Here is an 18,761-nt window from a genome sequence, read left to right as displayed (position 1 = left end):
TGGACTGGCGAGGATCATCCAGCAGCACGGGAACGGTGTCTCCATGACGAGCATCGCTGGAACTTATGGCTACATTGCTCCTGGTAAGTTTCTCGAGCTCTCGGTAGGTGTTCTAAGCTCGTTTTTGTTCATGGTGCAGAGTATGCTTACACTCTCAAGGTGACCGAGAAGAGCGATATCTACAGCTTTGGAGTGGTGCTGCTGGAGCTCGTCACGGGCAAGAGGCCGATCGAGGCGGAGTTTGGCGATGGAGTGGACATCGTGAGGTGGGTCTGTGACAAGATCCAAGCTCGCAACTCGCTGGCGGAGATCTTCGACTCGAGGATCCCATCGTACTTCCACGAGGACATGATGCTGATGCTCAGAGTTGGGCTGCTTTGCACCAGCGCGCTGCCCGTCCAGAGGCCCGGCATGAAGGAAGTGGTCCAAATGCTCGTGGAGGCGCGGCCAAAGGAGAAGATCCTCGCCAAGCAAGCAGTGTAAGACCATCCATCTCCATCCATCTCCTGGGCAACGCTGCAATGGTACTCCAGCCCAAGAGCAAACTTCCAAGTGAGCCGAGCTCTAGAGGGTTTTCCTCCATGGCCATCGCAAGAACAAAGAAAGAGTTACTCTTTTGGCGCCCAATGTGTTGTTCTCTAGATGTTGTGTTTTGGTAAGATTTTCTTGCGATCTAGCTTGGGAAGAGCAGCGGATTTTAAAGCAGAGAAAGCCACTGCCGCTCCAAGCGGTCTAGTTTTGGTAATGCTTGCTTGAGACTATTTTCTTAGCAGTCGATTGGATCCATGGCGTAGCGTCGATCATAAGCTAGTAACAATGCATCCCAAGGCACGGTTTCACGATCTCCTTTGGACGTTATAACTTTGTTGTGTCCTTGAATTGGTTTACTGCTCTTGCATTATTATTTTTTGTTTCATATGATTGATTGACAAACTTGAAGCTCATGCCAGTCAAGGAAATGGCGATTGGAAGTTTGCTCACAAGATCTCTCACGGTACGTTGTAAACTTCGATTTGCCTCCGCACGATTTCGACGATAACCAGCGGTTGCGTCTTTGGAATCCGGGTGAAAAACCAACCAGTCGAGGTAAAAACGCTGGAGTTTACTTTCTCTATGTATATTCAGGTGATTGCCCACCTGAAATAGATATGCAGTGGCTGAGTTCTTCCAAGGAGAACGAGGCCAATGCGGCCGGTCTTGGAACAGTCCAAACGATGCTTCGTCCCGCAAAGCTCCAAGGCAATCATCGGCGTGCCCGAGGCGAGAAACCTCGCTAGAACGATGCCCAAACATTGTTTTCGTTCGGAACGAGAGGTGATCGATCTCTCCACGGTCTTTTTATATATATCTCGTGGCTTCTGTTCCTCTGCCTAGCTATTCACTCACGTTCTTGCGCAGGTGGAAGAGAAGAAGATGATGAAGATGGACTACTCCAGCAATCCCGACACTCTCATCCCCGGCCTCAGGGACTCGCTCGCGTTGCAGTGCTTGGCTCGAGTGCCTCGGGCGTACTATCCAGCGCTGCGGCGAGTCTCACGGATGTGGCAAGGCACGCTTCTCGGCAGGCAGCTGTTCAAGCTCCGCAAGGACCTCGGCCTCCAGGAGCCATGGATCTACGTGCCTTTCAGCTCGAGCTCCACCTGCAGCAGCTGGCTGGAAGCCTACGATCCGGTGGAGAACGTGTGGCACGACATCGGCACCATTCCAAGCACAAACCCGGGCGAAGTTCTCAAATGCTTCGCGATGGTGCACATCAAGGAGCGGCTCTTCATCATCGGCGGCAAGATCAGCAGCAAAGATGGTGGAGACCTCTACACGTCGCGGAAGGTCCGGGCCTTGAACACCATCACAGGAAAGTGGAGCCAGTGCGCGAGCATGTCGGTTCCTCGTGTCGACTTTGCATGCACGGTGTGCAACGGGGTCATCTACGTCGCCGGCGGGCGCACGGGCCTCAGGCACGAGAGAGGGATCGATCTCGCCGAGGCCTACGTCCCAGCGCAGAACGCATGGATTCCTCTCCCGGCCATGAACATCGCCCGCTACAAGTGCGTGGGAGTTACCCTGGAGAGAAAAGTCTACGTCATTGGCGGCTTCGCGCTCGCGGGAAGCTCGTCCGGCATCAACGAGGAAGATGATTCTCTGGAGAACGACGACGCGGAGACGATGAGATACTGCTGCTCGCCTGTGGACCGGAGCTCCGTGGACGTGTTCGACCCGGCGATGGGAAGCTGGGGGCTGTCTCGAGCGATGTGGCAAGTTGACGTGCCTCCCAACCAGATCGTCGCGGTGGAGGGGGTGCTCTACAGCTCCGGGGACGTGCTGAGCGCCTGGAAGGGACGTGTGGAGCAGTACGATCGTGGGCTCAACATATGGAAGATTGTGAATGGATCGCAGCGGCTCCAGCCCGTGTCGAGGGCCGAGAACAGCAGGTTCTGGGAATCATCACGCAAGTGGCAGCAGTGCTACCTCACCATGGCACAGGTGGGGAAGTCATCACTCTACTTCATTGGTGGCTACAGGAAAGCTGGTCATGATGACGAAGGATCTGGCGAAAGCTACACCATGAGCGACCGAGGAGTCGCCTTGGAAGTCGTGAGCGTTTTCGATACGAGGGAAGGGAAGTGGCGCAGCACGGAGACGTCGTCCATGGCTGGGAAGGAGCTTTGCAGCCACTGCTGCACGTTAGAGCTCTAAAACAAGTGGAGACGAGCAGACACAACACACAAGATACACTTTGGCGCTGGTGCTCGCCAGGTGAGTGAGAAAGGGAGTTTTCCAGTTCTTTTGCTTTGTTTTTTTTTTTTTTTTGTAACTTAAGCTTGGATGCCAGGTGAAGAAACTGGTCGTGACGTCGATCGGGCGGCGGCTGCTGCTGTTACCGCTGCATCCTTGGCCGGATTTCCAGGACGGGGCATTCAGCTCGAATCGCGTCGGCAAACTCCAAAAGGTTTTTACAAGCACAAATATGCGCTGCTGTTCTGTTTGCTCTGCAACAATCCAGTACTGCTCGAGTGGCCGGAGAGGAGTAAAGAAATCGCATCCCTTCCCTCCTCCTCCCCTCGCTTCTAAAATATGTTATGTTGAAACCGATGCTGCTGCTGGCTGGTACAGCGTCGCGTGGATTCATGTGATTCTGTTGTTTAGTTTTGTGTGTCTCAGTAGGTAGTTACTCAACTCTGGAGCACATAATCACCCAAGAGAGCTTGTTTTCTCTTTCAAACATTGTTTGTGGAGGACATGATGTACATTGTTTGTGGATGTTTGGTTTCATGCTAATAGTAAAGATAAGCTGGCAATTTTGACTTTTGATCTGTTCTCTCTGCGATGCTGGCTGGTTAGTAAATTAGAGTTCGGTAATCAAATCACTAAACACATATAGTGGATGTGGAGTGGATCATGGGCAAGTGCGATATTTCCTTGATTTTTCTTCCACCAGCGTACGGGCGAACAAGTAAACCAAAACAAAAGCAAAGAGGTCGAAGAGGCATCAACCACAAACTCTTTCTTCAGCAGTGGAGTGGACCCACAAACCACACATTCACACATCAAAGCACACTTGTTGTTTTGACGGATCAATCCAATCCCATCCCAACGAATATATATGCTGCACATCTCTCTCTCTCCCAAAACGATGCGGCCCCCGGAATGGACAACGCTTTTCCCGCCCCGACGGTTTGAATTTGAATTCAAATTCGAATTCCCGTCCGTACCGCTCACGAAAACCCCATGGCCTCCTCTGCTACGCGCACGGATCTTCTCGTGGAAGACCAAACAATCTCTCGCGTAAATTCCTTCTTTAAAGTGGATTTGGCCCTCCACAAGTGATTCTTAAGTACATGGGCACAAAATACAAGCCTCTTGCTTCGTCAAACTGCTGGAATCGAAGGCATGGATCCACCAAGACTCTTCTCCCTCTCTCAAAAAAGTAGCAGAAAAAATTGCAAAGCAAAGTAGTACTACCTAAAAGCAAAACTTAAAACCGACCCCCCAATGAAGAACAAAGAAAGAATTTGATCCCCCCCCCCCCTCCAAACAACTAAGACGTTGTTAATCACTCTAGCTAAAGACTCGTTCTCTGGAAAATGTAGCAAAGAACAAGCAGCGAAACCAGTAGAATGGAAACGACGAAGAAGAAACGAAGACGAAGAAGAAAAGAATTAAGTAGAGAACCGCCACTCTAGCAACTTCCCGTAAAGAATACGAATTCTCTGCCTGATCTCTCAGTCCTCCCGGAGAAGAAAGGATCAAACGAAAGGAAGGAGCGAAGGAAGGAAAGAAGAAGTTAAATAGGCCTAACCTCGACTCGCCATCGATGGATGATGGATGATCGATCGGTCGATGGGGATTCAGGCGATAAGCACCTCCTCCTCGGCAATCTCCCCCTCGGCCTCCTCCTTGAGATGCTTCATCACCACCATCTCCCGCTGCCGCCGCATCTCTAGCACCTTCCTGTGCGAGTTGGAGTGCTTGTCCGACACGAAGCTCGGGCTCCCCGCGGGCCGGTACTCGGGCAGCAGCCGGCCCGACTTAAACCGGACACCGCACGCGTTGCACAGCGTCTTGGGTCCCAACGGACCGGCTCGCCACTGTGGAGTTTTCTGCGTCTGGCAGTGGCTGCACTTCCTCGATGGCATCTCTGGCAGGCCATCACCGGACTGCTGCTGCTGCTGGTGGTGATAGCTTTGATGACGTTGAGCCACCCCCTGGTTTTGTCGCTGCTGGGCATCTTTGCATTGCCTCTTCGCGGCCGGGAGCCTGATCAGGCCATCGTCGTCCTGATCCTCCGTCGCCACCTCGCTCTCCGTCGACAGAGCACAGTCCGACTCGTGAGTCTCTGAGTGCTCGTCCTCCTCTTCTTCCTCCTCTTCCTCTTCCTCATCTTCCTCCTCTTCGTCCACCTCATATTCCTCCTCCTCGAGCTCCACATCTGCGTCGTCGTCGTCGTCGTCGTCGTCCTCTACGTCCTCCTGCTCTTCATCGTCCGTGCTCGCTGTGTAGCTGGTCTTTGTGGGCGTTATGGTCCGCCCCCTCTTGCTCCTCCCCGTGCTCGAAAACACGTTCTTCACATCGCCGCCGGCGTGGACCGAGGAGATTGAAACCATGGCTGACCTCTCCGATGTCGCGCAGCTCTCCAGCACAGACACCGGGCTCATCATGTATAGCTGCTCTTCCTGCTCCTGCTGCTGCTGCTGCTGCGCTCGTATCCGGTTCTTTTCCTCCTCCCGGGCCGACGAGCCCAGCAACACCTTTGCATTCCCGAAATCGAACCATCCCAGCTCCTGGAAACACACAAGCACAATCCGCATGAGAAACTCCACACCCAAGAAAAAACAGAGGCAGCAAGAAACACAAGAAACGTACCGGAGCGCAAAAACTCCGGCTGTCGATGAGCGAAGACAGCCCGCTAGAATCGCTGTTCTTGCTGCTGTCCTCGAGATCGCATATCGGACCCGCGAGGCCGTCCTGCGAGAAATCCAGCAGCTCCTCGATTCCAAACGAGTCCAAGCAGCAATCGGCCTCCTCCATTAAGCTCGCCCAAGAAGAAACCCGTTGTCAAGGCGCCGTGTGGCTGCAGGAAGAAGAAACCAACAATGGAAGAGGAGTGAGTCAAAAGATATGCCGATTCAGCACGACCCACAAAAGCCAGCCGCACAAAGAAACAAAATGCCCAACAGTAGGCAAATGCAACATGCCAAGCACAAGCAATTCCGCTCCATCTCTCTGCCCACCCGGCCGTCGCCCAGTCCTCGAACCTCTTTCTTTTTTCTTCCTCCTCCCAGCTAAGTAAGTAGCGAGCTAATTTTTTTCTCCTCTCCAGCTCTCTCTTTGCTTTTCCCTTAACAACACCAACGACACCAACACCACCATGCAGTGGTGCCCCACACGCAAAACATGCTGTTACCCATTATCCACTGAACGCCATGCTGCCACACGAAGAAAGTAATAGCAACGCCGGCCGGTTCTTCTTCTTGTTCTTGATGATCGAACCAAAAGAACCGCGCCGCTACGCCACGCCGGGCGATATTACACTCGCTCTCCCCCCTCTCACCTCTCTCTCACTCCTAGAAATGCCAAGAACGGCCGAAATATCTCTCACGCACAAGCAACCACACGCAAATTGCATGACAGAGGACGGACGAAACGGCTAGAACCGAGAGATGGACACTCACCGGAGAAGCCGCTCGAAATTTCGCTGCGATGCCACCGATTCCCGATAGCGCGGCGGCGCGGGGAGAAAAGAATCGCTCGCTTGCGAGTGAGCTAGGAAGCTGGAGCTAGGCGTCGTCGCTGGAGAAAGAAATCTTGGCGCTTCGAGAAAGGGGATGACCTAGAAAACCCAGCGCTGTGTGTGCCGTCGCCAAAAACCCACAGGGAGGAGCTATGTCCGTGTTGTGTTCATCCAAGTTGAAATTTTAACCCCGGATTAATCCCCCACTCCCCATTTGGACAGCATCTGCCGCTGCCGCTGACGTGGCGCGCCATCGTTGGCCGATCGACGTAGCCGTGCGGTTGTAACCACCGGATGCGCGGCCACGTCTGCGGCAATGCCCCGCGCTTTTGGCCTTTGAATGGGTCGCCCTTTATTACGTGGTCACCACTATTTTCGGGCGCCGGTTATGATATGGAGTTAAAACCGCGGGGTGGAAAAAATCACACGCCCGTTTACGGACCGTTGGATGGTAGAGGTAGGTGAGCTCCCACCGTCTGATGATTCCATTCGTCCACGAGAAAGGCCGCTTTGCAGGTTCGAATCATGGCGTGACAAGGATCAGGTGTAAAACTTAAGGCTAAAAGTACGCGTAATTTCTACTCCATGGCTTGGCTTGATACTTCAAACCCAAAAAGAAATTTTTTACCAATACATCACATGCTTTATTTCTATTTTACACGATCATCACATGGTTGCCAGGACATTTATACTCTTCTTTCTTACCAAACCTGGCTGGGCGGCGGTTAAATCCGCGCGGTTTCGTTTTTACCTTTATTCTTTTACTGCGTATTCGACGAAAAGGAATTTGAAATGGGGTGTCACCTTTCGCTGGTGTCGCTTATCATGTAAGAGATCGCTGGCGGCCGCTGGCTGACCTAAAAAAACTTCTGGCCAAAACGCTGGCATTGTCTCGTGGGTCGCCTTTTTAGAGGCGCTGTTGTGAGTGGGTTCTGGTAAGTTGGTATTCAAACGGGAGCTGGTAACTTTCTCGATTTTAACTTTCTCGATTTTACCCAGTGAAAGTTCCAGGCACTGTTGCTGACGATGTGAAACTTTGGCCTTGCAAGTTTTTCACCAGACCCGAAAGACTTCAAACAAAGCGCGTGTCGACGAGTTTAGAAAGACTCCGATGTTATTCTTGGAGATGACGGGTAAATCTGGGACGCCAGCTGATAGAGTCCTAGCTGACAAATTTTGTGGCGGGTCCATTCTGATATGCCGGGTGTAACAAGTTATGTGAGGAGTGTACGAGATGAAAATGAAAACCACGGGCTCTTCCTTAGAGCTTGGACTTGAATCCCAGTTTCTCGTGCCTCTGGGCCTCGTAGTTTGACGCTGCCTTTCGCAGGAGCTTGTGGATTTCGCCGAAGTGCGGCGACGTTGCTTCCTCCGTGTCGATTAGCCACTGTCTTAGCTTTGGAAACGGACTAAGAAGATCCGAGAGTTTTGCTGCACTGAGAAGCTGGAGAGTACCAAAAGAGAGGTCGCGGAAGGAGTCTCGAAATGGAAAGAGATTACCTCTAGCTGCGTGATTTCACAGCACAAGCTGAGATCGGCAATACTTGGTTTGAAGGAGCCACCGAGAAACTTGGTGCCACCTTGCAGCCACACGTCTTCTATCTTCGACAGGGAAGATCTTAGCAGTTTCTCGGAGTCACTGGCCAGCCTTGGATCTTTTGACAGTCCAAGAACTGGTGCGAGAACCAAAGCCATCACCAAACCAGCTGAAACTTGACACGAATCAGCAAAAAACTTCTACTCAGTGACACCGTCAATTTACCTGCGCCGCGTCGTAAGTTCGCATGATGCCAATCGAGGATGCTGTCAATACGAGCTCGTCGAGATAAATCCGAGGGATACCTGGACAGCGAGGAGACACTTATTTATGATTAAGCCAAGTTAAAACATACCAGTGGTCGGGGACTTTAGGATAAGTAGCTGCAAGGTATCTGAGGATAGCATGGCTGCAAAGAGATTTTGTTTAAGGACCTGGAAGATGTGACAGCACAAACTAGACCTTTCAAACAGTTTAAATCCATGGTCGACAATAGCAGGCACCTGGCCCATCGGATTGATAGCTACAATCAAACAAAACTTGGGATTCATAGGAGACGAAGAGGATACATACCTTTAAACTCGGGAGTCCTTTGCTGGCCTTTAGCTACGTTGACAACGTGAATCTCGGCGTCGATGTTATTGATCCTGGAGCAAAGATCACAACAACAACAAACGAATAGAAGTAAACGAATACATTAAGAGAACAAAAACGACCGAGCTAGAAAATGGTACGAAACGCAGCCAAAGATCAATCGATTAGAAAAAAGAACAAAAAAATATAGAATCGAATGCTGGCGAAGCTAGAAAATGCTAAGAAACGCAGGCAAATATCCTCAAAAAACAACAGGAGGAAAAAAAATCCCAAGAAAAAATCCTGGCGCAAAGAAAATGCGCCTTTGTAGTGATCAAGAGGAGCAAATCAATCCATAGAACTTACTGGCAGAAGATGAGAATCGCTCGTGACGGCTGCGACATGAAATCCACATAGAGATGGAGCTTGGAATCCCTCTTGTGCGGCGGCGCCATCGCCATTGCCATCGTCTCTCACTCGCTATCAAAATACTTCAAGATAGCACACAATTAAAAACCCTCGCGGCTATGGTGTCAGGAAATATTTCCACCCCAGCCACTATCTTTCCCACTCGCTACGCTGCAGCTGGCGGATCGAGCAGCAACCCGCGAGGGATGAACTGCTAGGGCTCATCGCTTGAGAAGCCAGAAGGAGAAGAGGAATAAAGAGAGAACTCTTCGCGCTCGCAACCACCGAGAAGGATTTGGCACTCGCGCTGGCGACATTCTCGAGGTGAAAGAAGACGAACGAGGATAAATTCTAGGCTGGTTGGAATTCCAATTAAGATAAAGGGAAAATTGCTTTTCCATAAAGTCTGAAGTTTAAGAGCATTTCAAAGGAATATTCTGTTTTAATTTAGAAAAAATAATGCCCACGGCTAAATGGATTTTCACAAACTTATTTCAAGGGTATATGATTCAATCAAGAATTTAAGGATAATAGTGAAAAATGTAGTTATTATTTTATAAAAGCTTATTTTACTCAATCAAGACATTTGTGAATAAGCATTCATGTGGTAGGATTAAGTATTTGGGATGTTAAGTGGAAAATCAAATTCATAATAGAAACATTCCTCCACATGATTTTTAGATTATATATCACTTCAAGCAATAAGTGAAAGATGAATTAAATGTGGCATTGAAAAGCATATAATGGTTGAAATGCATTGCGAGTGTGGTGTTTTTATATTTTAATACAAGGCTTAGAGAGTAAAAGAAAACACTACAACAGAAATTCATGGAAATCATAACATAACTTATGCAAAACTATTTGTATATGAATTTTTTTTGTTTTAATGTCAAGGCTAATAAAACTTATATTCACTTTATTGGTTTTATGGATTGTAAACTTTTGATCAGCCTTGATAATATGTATTTTAAGTCAAAATACTTTAGATACATAGACTCATTGTTTCCTTTTGCATTTGGTGTGATTAATGCTGAAAATAATGAAAATTAAATTTGGTTCATTAAGTATTTATAAATATTAATTAGAATTTAGCATTATAATGGTATACATTACACTTTCCTCTCTAATTAGCAAAAATATATATAAGAAGATTATCAATCAATATTTGATAACACGTATTATAGATTTTATATGGGGCATTTTACTTATAACTTGTTTAAAAATCTAAAGTTTATTCAATTGCTTTAGAAAATATATGATGCTTGCATATTGTTAAACTTTAATGTAGCTATGGCAAAAGTTCATGATAAAAATTTAAATGTTACTTCTTAAGTAGTAGGCAATTACAATTTTTGAAAAGTAATAATTTAAATATTTGATAAGCAACATTTTAACATCTTTGAATATGTGGTCACTTGAAGCTCAAGATATATTTATCCTTGTGATATTTAAGCACATTTGATGCAAAGCAGCTAATTGATTATTTAAGTGCCAATTAAAATATGATGAGGCATATGGCAACACAACCAAAGTGTCGCAAATGTGACTTTAGATATCCAAAGTTACCTGTCGACTAATCCTTTTAGACATTCTTTCTTTACTACCACAACGGCAAAAAGTCAGTATTGCTAGGCTTGTTATTTGTTCCCACTTGAGCTAGTTGAGAAACTGTGTAAGCGACTAATTTTTCCATTCTACTTCAGTCACTTAACCACACCTCCGACCACTTGGAGGAGTCTCATTCACAACCTCCATAAGCCCAACTCAGGACTTGGGGCTTGCTAGCCCCGAGAATGGCATCCATGCCACTCAACCTTAGCACTTGGTCCAAGTGCTCCACGTGTCCGATCCCATGATCGACACCCCAAGGTACCATCGACATATCGGCCCGTTACGCTAAGGCCATGCCCATTTACCTCGGTCACACTGGTGGTCCAACACCACCTACATTCCAATCCCGTCCCTCAAAGATTGGGTCATCCATCCATGAGTGATCATCCCAGATCCACTCCTTAACATCCTTAGGATGCCTACAGACATGGGGAATAGCCTTCCCCAATATCTCTGTTCCGGTCCCCACCAAGTCCCTTTCTGTCCTTGGCTGTGTTCGCCAACATTGCCACTGGATCGAGGCCCACTGGCCCGACCACTAAGTCCCACTATCCTCTAGGACTTCCTCACTGTGTGACTGTGTCCTTGGTCACTACCCCAGAGGACTGCTCCTCTTCCTTTCCACAGTCTGGGCCTTTGGGACAACATTTCGGAACACCGTGGCCTTACACGAGCCACCTGGGTACTCTCCTCACCTTCTGCCCTTGGGTGCTCTAGCCATGGGCTTAGAGCGGGTTCCGTTGAGCCACACCAGGTATCCAAGTAGGTAGTGCCACCCACACTTGGACTGGGAGCATCGGCCAGTCGATCTCCCGGGGGAACTAGAGCCGGCTCTTGAACACTTCACCAAGCTACCCCGCTTGTCGGTCCGTATTCACTCTAGTCTTGGACTTCCCAGTGGTCAGTTCATCACCCAACACTGGGTCTGGCCTTCCTGGGCCAAACTGGCCTTTCCTGGCCAAACTGGCTCCACTGCAGTCCTCCCCCTACTATACTTTTGGAGCTCACCAAACCCCCCAGGGTCTGGGAGACGAACGCTTTGGGCTTTCACCCTCTCAGGCTCCGGACTCGGACTCGGACTCGGACTCGGACTCGGACTCGGACTCGGATTCGGACTCGGACTCGGGCTCGGGCTCGGTCTCGGCCTCGGCCTCGGTCTCGGTCTCGGTCCCGATCTCGGTCTCGGTCTCGGTCTCGGTCCCGGTCTCGGACTCCATCTCGGACTCCATCTCGGACTCCATCTCGGACTCCATCTCGGGTCCATCTCGGACTCCATCTCGGACTCTATTTCGGGTCCATCTCGGGTCCACCTCGGACTCCATCTCGGACTCCATCTCGGACTCCATCTCGGGTCCATCTCGGACTCCACTTCGGACTCCAACTCGGGTCCATCTCGGGTCCACCTCGGACTCCATCTCGGACTCCATCTCGGACTCCACTTCGGACTCCAACTCGGTTCCATCTCGGGTCCACCTCGGACTCCACTTCGGACTCCATCTCGGACTCCATCTCGGGTCCATCTCGGACTCCATTTTGGACTCCAACTTGGGTCCATCTCGGACTCCACTTCGGACTCCAACTCGAGTCCACCTCGGACACTCCCACGTGTCATGTGTTGGTCCTTTTGGGTCCCTTTTTGGAGCCTCGCCTTTTGCTCGCTTCGTGCTCATTCCTCGAGCACTTCGTTGGGAGTTCCACTCCCGCTCTTGACTTTTCAAGTCGGAGCTTTTGGTCCAAACGTGTTACGCTCGTTTGGCTCTCGCTTTGGCCACTACCACGTGGCACCCTTCCAGCTCCACTTTGGGGCCTAGGGATTTTGTGTCTCACAACTCCACCACCCATAGACGAAGTTCGATGTCCTCATCGAACGGTAAACCCTTTCATAAAGTAACACCCACACGTGTTACCATTTCCATCCTTGGCACCTAGCCAATCTTTGTCTATGGTTTGACATCAAAGGCTCACCATGCCTTGTCCATCCTTTAAGGAGCGTAGTCTTTCCAATTTAGAGACTGATTGGACCACATGTAATGGTTCATCCTTTTATTGGTTTAGTTCTCGCTAAACCTCTTAGAGACCCTTCTCTAAGTCAATCCCACTACTCCTTCTCGAGTAGTCTCAATTTCCATCGATATAACCTTTGCACTTTGGAACTTTGAATTTTTGACTTCTTGGAGTCAATTTCCTAGGTGTCTCCAACACCTTGCATTGCACAGTTTGTGCAACTCCACTTCCCTATCCTAGGAAGTTCATTACTTGAGGGCACCATCATCCTCTCTTCTATTTCGTGCCACCTTGGGCACTAAGTTCCATTTATCACACTTTGTGCTAGGGTTGTCCATCGCCCTATCATTTGGCTACCTTACCGCTCCCTCCCTTGGAGCTTCCACTTTCGCCAAATCGGAGCAATTCGGAATCCCTCCTTGGAAACACACTTCCTTTCCCGCAACTTGTTAGCGTCTAACACATTAGTGTTCCTCGCCTAACTTTGTCACTTGGATTCCTTCCAAGGGATTCCACGGCCCTATCTTGGCCACTCATCTTTTGCTCCTATCCATTGATTGTTGCACCAAGCAACATCAAATCTCTACCTCCCTCCTTGAGGTATTGTTTCGGTTCCATAGCAAAGACTCTTCTTTGCCAAGTCCGGAGGATGTTCACCCCTAGTACGTCTCTTTAGCATCTTCTACTATGGGCTCTATCCACGGCCCAACTTCGTGACCCTCCCATGGGTCTTTTATAGAGACTACTTTCCTCGGACTCACTATGCCATCGCACGGACATAGTTTATTTCCCTTAGGTGCTCTTCCCACTTGGTTATCACGACCAAGCCACACCACCTTAAACAGTTCAATTTCAACATTTTGAACCAGGAACTTCATTCCTTAGCCAACCAAGGACCTTGTCCTTTTCTGGCCATAAGATCACCTAGTGATCTCACTTTGGCACCTTAACAGAGTTGCCAAGAGGTACTTGGTTTTCTAGACCTCCAAGTTGTTGACTATAACCCCGGGGGCATCCCCCACACTTGGCGGTGCACCCAAGCTAGCCCTTACGGCCAAGGGTTCATAGCAACTGAGATTAGGTGTCCCCATCTCACTCACCACGACCTTGGTGCCACTTGCACCAAAGTGTTCAAGTTAGATATGCTGAGCTTTCACACTAAGCAATCTAACCGTGCATCACGACTCCGAGGCATCCCTCGCTTGGCGGTGTGCCCAAACCAGTCTCCCCACTGAGAGTCCATGACCACCGAAATATGAGTGTCCTCATATTCCAAACCATCACCACGCCCTAGTGATTTGGGACTCGAACCCAAGCACTAGAGGGTCGGGTCTCGAACCCAACCTCCGTATATGCATCTACGGACGGCATCACACTAGATGCCTGGCCTGACTCCCCACGCCGGTGCACCAACCTATTTTTAAAGCGTGCTACAGATCACAGCTTAGGAACCTGGTTCCTCCACACTGCCAAGTCCTCTCACTTGACATGTCTGTGATCATGCATGGACTCCTCCATGCTCGGCCCCATGGCCCACCCTTTTTGAAGTTATCACCTTCAACTAGGGTCTTTGTTCCCCCGACGTGCCAATCTCACTTGGCAAGTCCTCCGACCATTGTAACATGGTTCCTGCATAGGCGTGAAAGTCCTTGACCATCGACTTTCGTTCAAAGCCCTCTCTTTGAACACTCGGGAACTACTTCCCTAACCTTGATAACCTTGCCTCATGGCAAGCTTCAAGACCACGCTTCTGCTGCGCCACTCTGATTTCGCGCGTTCCATGAACCATTTACACTTGGCCTTTCTAGGTACTACGCTACCTAGAATCGTCTTTGGGAACCTTGAAGGAACTCTGTCCCTCAGCTTGCTAAGGCTTCCCCTTTCGTAAGCTTTATAGTTGGCATATAGTCTAACATGGACAATTCCATATTTTAGACTCTCCATGGCATCACGGTTGCTAGCAACAACATCCTCGAGCACCCTCTTGATTCTCCACTCCCAACTTCCATAACCACTGTTGGATATGCCCTTTGATTTCTATGGTTCAGTTCCATCCCAATACTACTTGCCTTTGGCTTCACACCTTTCCTTCGGTCATTCTCCTCCAGACCAGGAGGATAGCTTTGCACTTTCTATCATGCCTTAGCAAGTATTCTTAGGGATGAACCTACCCAATAGCCCAGGGAGTGGTTCCTCAATCCGGGTATGCTCAGCTTATAATCCCACACACTGGGATTACATTGTTGCTTGTGGGCCTTTACATGCCCATCACTAGCCTTGCCAAAATTCCATTTTTGGCTTTGTCCAACTCGGGTAGACAGTCCTCTCCTGTCTCCGCAACTTTGGACATTTGGATAGCACCTTCTATCCATCATTCGCTAGGGACTTAGTCCCTTGGGCTTTATCCATTGCCCTCGCGACATCAAACACCACCTTCTGGTGTTCTAGAGTGTCCGGGTGTCCCAATGATGGCTTTCTTGACAATGAGTATTTCCTTTTATGACATTGACTTACTATATCGCAACACAAGCAACTTATCCCCCGTAAGGGTATATCCAACTTCCTTATGCTATTAAGAAGTCTTGGGTAGCTACCTTCTACCCGTTTAACCAGTTATTTTGCACCTCTTGCTTAGTTGCCTCATAGTTGTCAAGTCCTACAACTCATTGCTTGGTGCTTTCACACCTCTATCATTATCTGGGTCACCACACTCCAACTGCATGCTCTGCAACTTAGGCTATGCTTTCCCCATTTCCACTGGGATTCCTTTGGCAAGGGGTTCTCATGAACCCACCAACATAGCCTCAAGGTATCACACCTTGGCACATTTGGTGTCTCCACCCCATCGGCTCCACGAGCCTACCTCTATGACGTTTCCCCTTCGTGTCTAAGTCTTTGCCAAGACCAACACCGCTCTTTCTTATGCCAACCATCCGTTAGCACTGCACCATAGAGGTCACACACAACTTTATGTCAAAGTTGTTTTCTTCTGGGAACACCTTTCCCATAACTTTAGCATGGCACATTCTGCCATTGATGAGATACCCTCTGTTCTCATCCTTGGATCCTATGATCCCCCCCCATCCTTTGTGGGGTACAACACACCTCAGTCCAAATGCTTCCATCCGTCCTTTTAGGACCATCCGTTGACTTTACTTGAGTCATCCAGCAGTTTTGGACTTGGTTAATCCACAGACCCGTAAGGTCCTACTTGTGAGGCACTAGCTCACTGGAATACACTTCTTGCATTCCTGTCCTACTCAAAAGGACTATTTTCACAAGTGTTACTCTGACACTTGATTTTGTTCTCTGGGGGCAACCTTTGCCCCTTAGGACTACTTGTCCATGTGATGAGAACACCAACTCATCCACTTAATACACCCCCAACTCCTGGGGTTGTTCCAGCATTTATTAGAGGTAGCCCCGGCTACCTTTTCAAGGACTTGAGTCCTCTTCCGTATTTGACCTCCCACGGTCATTACTTCTGGTCTCACCTTCATGAGCACCAACCTCAACTATATGAGGAAAATCTTGTGACTCCTTTATTGCTTTGGAGTCTTTATCTTTCCCGTGATCCCAACTTTAGTTGTTTACCACAACAACCTTAGCCAATTTGCTGAGACAAATGCTCATCCGGATCACATCCTCAACTCAATGAGGAAAACCTTGCACTGTTCCCAAGATCCCAAAGTCGTTCCATTATTGGCCCTTTTCTATCCACCACCTCGTCTACAAGTTCACACATGAACTGTAATGGAGAGCCATGTCTTCCCGACTTGCTACTCCTCAAGGATAGGCCCACTCCTCGGGCCTTCCGATGCCAACACTAGTGGTGATATACTTGAGCACCAATAAAAGTCGGACTAAGGAACAGCTCCGATACCAAATTGTAAGCGACTAATTTTTCCATTCTACTTCAGTCACTTAACCACACCTCCGACCACTTGGAGGAGTCTCATTCACAACCTCCATAAGCCCAACTCAGGACTTGGGGCTTGCTAGCCTCGAGAATGGCATCCATGCCACTCAACCTTAGCACTTGGTCCAAGTGCTCCACGTGTCCGATCCCATGATCGACACCCCAAGGTACCACCGACATATCGGCCCGTTACGCTAAGGCCATGCCCATTTACCTCGGTCACACTGGTGGTCCAACACCACCTACATTCCAATCCCGTCCCTCAAAGACTGGGTCATCCATCCATGAGTGATCATCCCAGATCCACTCCTTAACATCCTTAGGATGCCTACAGACATGGGGAATAGCCTTCCCCAATATCTCTGTTCCGGTCCCCACCAAGTCCCTTTCTGTCCTTGGCTGTGTTCGCCAACATTGCCACTGGATCGAGGCCCACTGGCCCGACCACTAAGTCCCACTATCCTCTAGGACTTCCTCACTGTGTGACTGTGTCCTTGGTCACTACCCCAGAGGACTGCTCCTCTTCCTTTCCACAGTCTGGGCCTTTGGGACAACATTTCGGAACACCGTGGCCTTACACGAGCCACCTGGGTACTCTCCTCACCTTCTGCCCTTGGGTGCTCTAGCCATGGGCTTAGAGCGGGTTCCGTTGAGCCACACCAGGTATCCAAGTAGGTAGTGCCACCCACACTTGGACTGGGAGCATCGGCCAGTCGATCTCCCGGGGGAACTAGAGCCGGCTCTTGAACACTTCACCAAGCTACCCCGCTTGTCGGTCCGTATTCACTCTAGTCTTGGACTTCCCAGTGGTCAGTTCATCACCCAACACTGGGTCTGGCCTTCCTGGGCCAAACTGGCCTTTCCTGGCCAAACTGGCTCCACTGCAGTCCTCCCCCTACTATACTTTTGGAGCTCACCAAACCCCCCAGGGTCTGGGAGACGAACGCTTTGGGCTTTCACCCTCTCAGGCTCCGGACTCGGACTCGGACTCGGACTCGGACTCGGACTCGGACTCGGACTCGGATTCGGACTCGGACTCGGGCTCGGGCTCGGTCTCGGCCTCGGCCTCGGTCTCGGTCTCGGTCCCGATCTCGGTCTCGGTCTCGGTCTCGGTCCCGGTCTCGGACTCCATCTCGGACTCCATCTCGGACTCCATCTCGGACTCCATCTCGGGTCCATCTCGGACTCCATCTCGGACTCTATTTCGGGTCCATCTCGGGTCCACCTCGGACTCCATCTCGGACTCCATCTCGGACTCCATCTCGGGTCCATCTCGGACTCCACTTCGGACTCCAACTCGGGTCCATCTCGGGTCCACCTCGGACTCCATCTCGGACTCCATCTCGGACTCCACTTCGGACTCCAACTCGGTTCCATCTCGGGTCCACCTCGGACTCCACTTCGGACTCCATCTCGGACTCCATCTCGGGTCCATCTCGGACTCCATTTCGGACTCCAACTTGGGTCCATCTCGGACTCCACTTCGGACTCCAACTCGAGTCCATCTCGGACACTCCCACGTGTCATGTGTTGGTCCTTTTGGGTCCCTTTTTGGAGCCTCGCCTTTTGCTCGCTTCGTGCTCATTCCTCGAGCACTTCGTTGGGAGTTCCACTCCCGCTCTTGACTTTTCAAGTCGGAGCTTTTGGTCCAAACGTGTTACGCTCGTTTGGCTCTCGCTTTGGCCACTACCACGTGGCACCCTTCCAGCTCCACTTTGGGGCCTAGGGATTTTGTGTCTCACAAACTGGTCAATGACTATACACTTAAATCGGATAAACATAAGATAGGAACTCTATGTGTTTTTTGCTGAGCATACTTGGCTTGGTTTGAAAAATTCATATTATTGACTTGCACTTATTAGTATTAAGAACCCCCGCAATATTGAGATTGGTCCCTCAATATTTACTAGATGATAGCTTACTGTGTTTGCTAAACACCCTTGTTATCATGCCCTTTGTGTTAGTCTCATTTTGGTCTTAAATACTAATCATGGAAAGTGTCTAAATGTGTTCATTTAACATACTTACGAAATGTAGAGATTGTTCTGAACATAATGGTATTCGTCCTGTGTCCAAATTCGCAATCCAAGCACATTCTATATTTAATAAGTTTTAAGCTTATTATAAAGACTAACTACTGATACTAAAGGAGGCTTGGGGTGAAAGCCCAAAGCGTGTGTGCCTGAAAGGGGGGCGAGGGGGGGGGGGGGGGGGTGCGGTTCCAAATGTATAGTAGGGATAGTGGGTAAGTTGGGCATTGTCAGGAATCCCTCAATTCTTGCCACATTCCTGACTTTCGCTGGATTCCTAATCTGCAGACCATATTCCTGACTCTCGAGACACTTCCCTATTCCTAACTCTTTGATTTCCGGTATGATTTCTAAGTCTCAAACCACATTCTTGATGATGATGTGGCACCTCCTCGACCTTAACTATATTTAGGCCGTCTTTGATCCAAGAGTAGTGGAGCTTCATCAACC

The 18,761-nt window shown here is 49.5% G+C and overlaps 4 protein-coding genes across 4 annotated transcripts in view; 2 read left to right on the top strand and 2 right to left on the bottom strand.

Moving 5' to 3' along the window:
• LOC9642285 (receptor-like protein kinase HSL1) overlaps positions 1 to 769 on the top strand; it is a 3,653-nt gene extending 2,884 nt beyond the window's left edge. Inside the window, exons 2-3 of the mRNA XM_024680276.1 lie at positions 2 to 83; positions 140 to 769. Coding sequence (XP_024536044.1) covers positions 2 to 83; positions 140 to 483 — 426 coding nt within the window. The 3' untranslated portion in view covers positions 484 to 769. The remainder of the gene's footprint in view (position 1; positions 84 to 139) is intronic.
• A 66-nt stretch (positions 770 to 835) lies between these two features.
• LOC112348115 (F-box/kelch-repeat protein At1g26930-like) lies at positions 836 to 2,694 on the top strand. The gene is made up of 2 exons (XM_024680206.1): positions 836 to 1,314; positions 1,399 to 2,694. Exons 1-2 carry the CDS (start codon positions 1,186 to 1,188, stop codon positions 2,692 to 2,694), a joined length of 1,425 nt encoding a protein of 474 aa, XP_024535974.1. The 5' UTR covers positions 836 to 1,185.
• A 789-nt stretch (positions 2,695 to 3,483) lies between these two features.
• On the bottom strand, positions 3,484 to 6,393 carry LOC112346272 (glutamic acid-rich protein-like). The gene is made up of 3 exons (XM_024674873.1): positions 6,171 to 6,393; positions 5,362 to 5,569; positions 3,484 to 5,279 (listed from the first exon to the last, which is right to left on the bottom strand). The coding sequence occupies exons 2-3, from the start codon at positions 5,524 to 5,526 to the stop codon at positions 4,347 to 4,349; spliced, it is 1,098 nt and encodes a 365-aa protein (XP_024530641.1). The 5' UTR covers positions 5,527 to 5,569; positions 6,171 to 6,393; the 3' UTR covers positions 3,484 to 4,346.
• A 758-nt stretch (positions 6,394 to 7,151) lies between these two features.
• On the bottom strand, positions 7,152 to 9,088 carry LOC9642284 (glutathione S-transferase T1). Its single transcript, XM_002960496.2, has 7 exons — positions 8,706 to 9,088; positions 8,340 to 8,413; positions 8,229 to 8,289; positions 8,122 to 8,175; positions 7,992 to 8,071; positions 7,730 to 7,935; positions 7,152 to 7,673 (listed from the first exon to the last, which is right to left on the bottom strand). The coding sequence occupies exons 1-7, from the start codon at positions 8,804 to 8,806 to the stop codon at positions 7,491 to 7,493; spliced, it is 759 nt and encodes a 252-aa protein (XP_002960542.2). The 5' UTR covers positions 8,807 to 9,088; the 3' UTR covers positions 7,152 to 7,490.
• Positions 9,089 to 18,761: the final 9,673 nt, after the last annotated feature.

The sequence above is a fragment of the Selaginella moellendorffii genome, unplaced genomic scaffold, assembly GCF_000143415.4.
Source record: "Selaginella moellendorffii unplaced genomic scaffold, v1.0 SELMOscaffold_0, whole genome shotgun sequence".
NCBI lineage: Eukaryota > Viridiplantae > Streptophyta > Lycopodiopsida > Selaginellales > Selaginellaceae > Selaginella > Selaginella moellendorffii.
Note: the sequence above shows the minus strand (reverse complement) of the source record. Positions and strands in the feature narration are given on the sequence as shown.

Bases quoted from the DNA above. Each gene is read 5' to 3' on its own strand.
- LOC112346272 (XM_024674873.1), bottom strand. From the start codon at position 5,526: ATGGAGGAGGCCGATTGCTGCTTGGACTCGTTTGGAATCGAGGAGCTG. The intron at 5,280-5,361 runs GTACGTTTCTTG...GTGTGTTTCCAG, and splicing joins GCCGGAGTTTTTGCGCTCCG to GAGCTGGGATGGTTCGATTT.
- LOC112348115 (XM_024680206.1), top strand. From the start codon at position 1,186: ATGCGGCCGGTCTTGGAACAGTCCAAACGATGCTTCGTCCCGCAAAGC. The intron at 1,315-1,398 runs GTGATCGATCTC...GTTCTTGCGCAG, and splicing joins GTTTTCGTTCGGAACGAGAG to GTGGAAGAGAAGAAGATGAT.
- LOC9642284 (XM_002960496.2), bottom strand. From the start codon at position 8,806: ATGGCAATGGCGATGGCGCCGCCGCACAAGAGGGATTCCAAGCTCCAT. The intron at 7,936-7,991 runs GTAAATTGACGG...GTCAAGTTTCAG, and splicing joins GAACTTACGACGCGGCGCAG to CTGGTTTGGTGATGGCTTTG. The intron at 7,674-7,729 runs GTAATCTCTTTC...GGTACTCTCCAG, and splicing joins GTGAAATCACGCAGCTAGAG to CTTCTCAGTGCAGCAAAACT.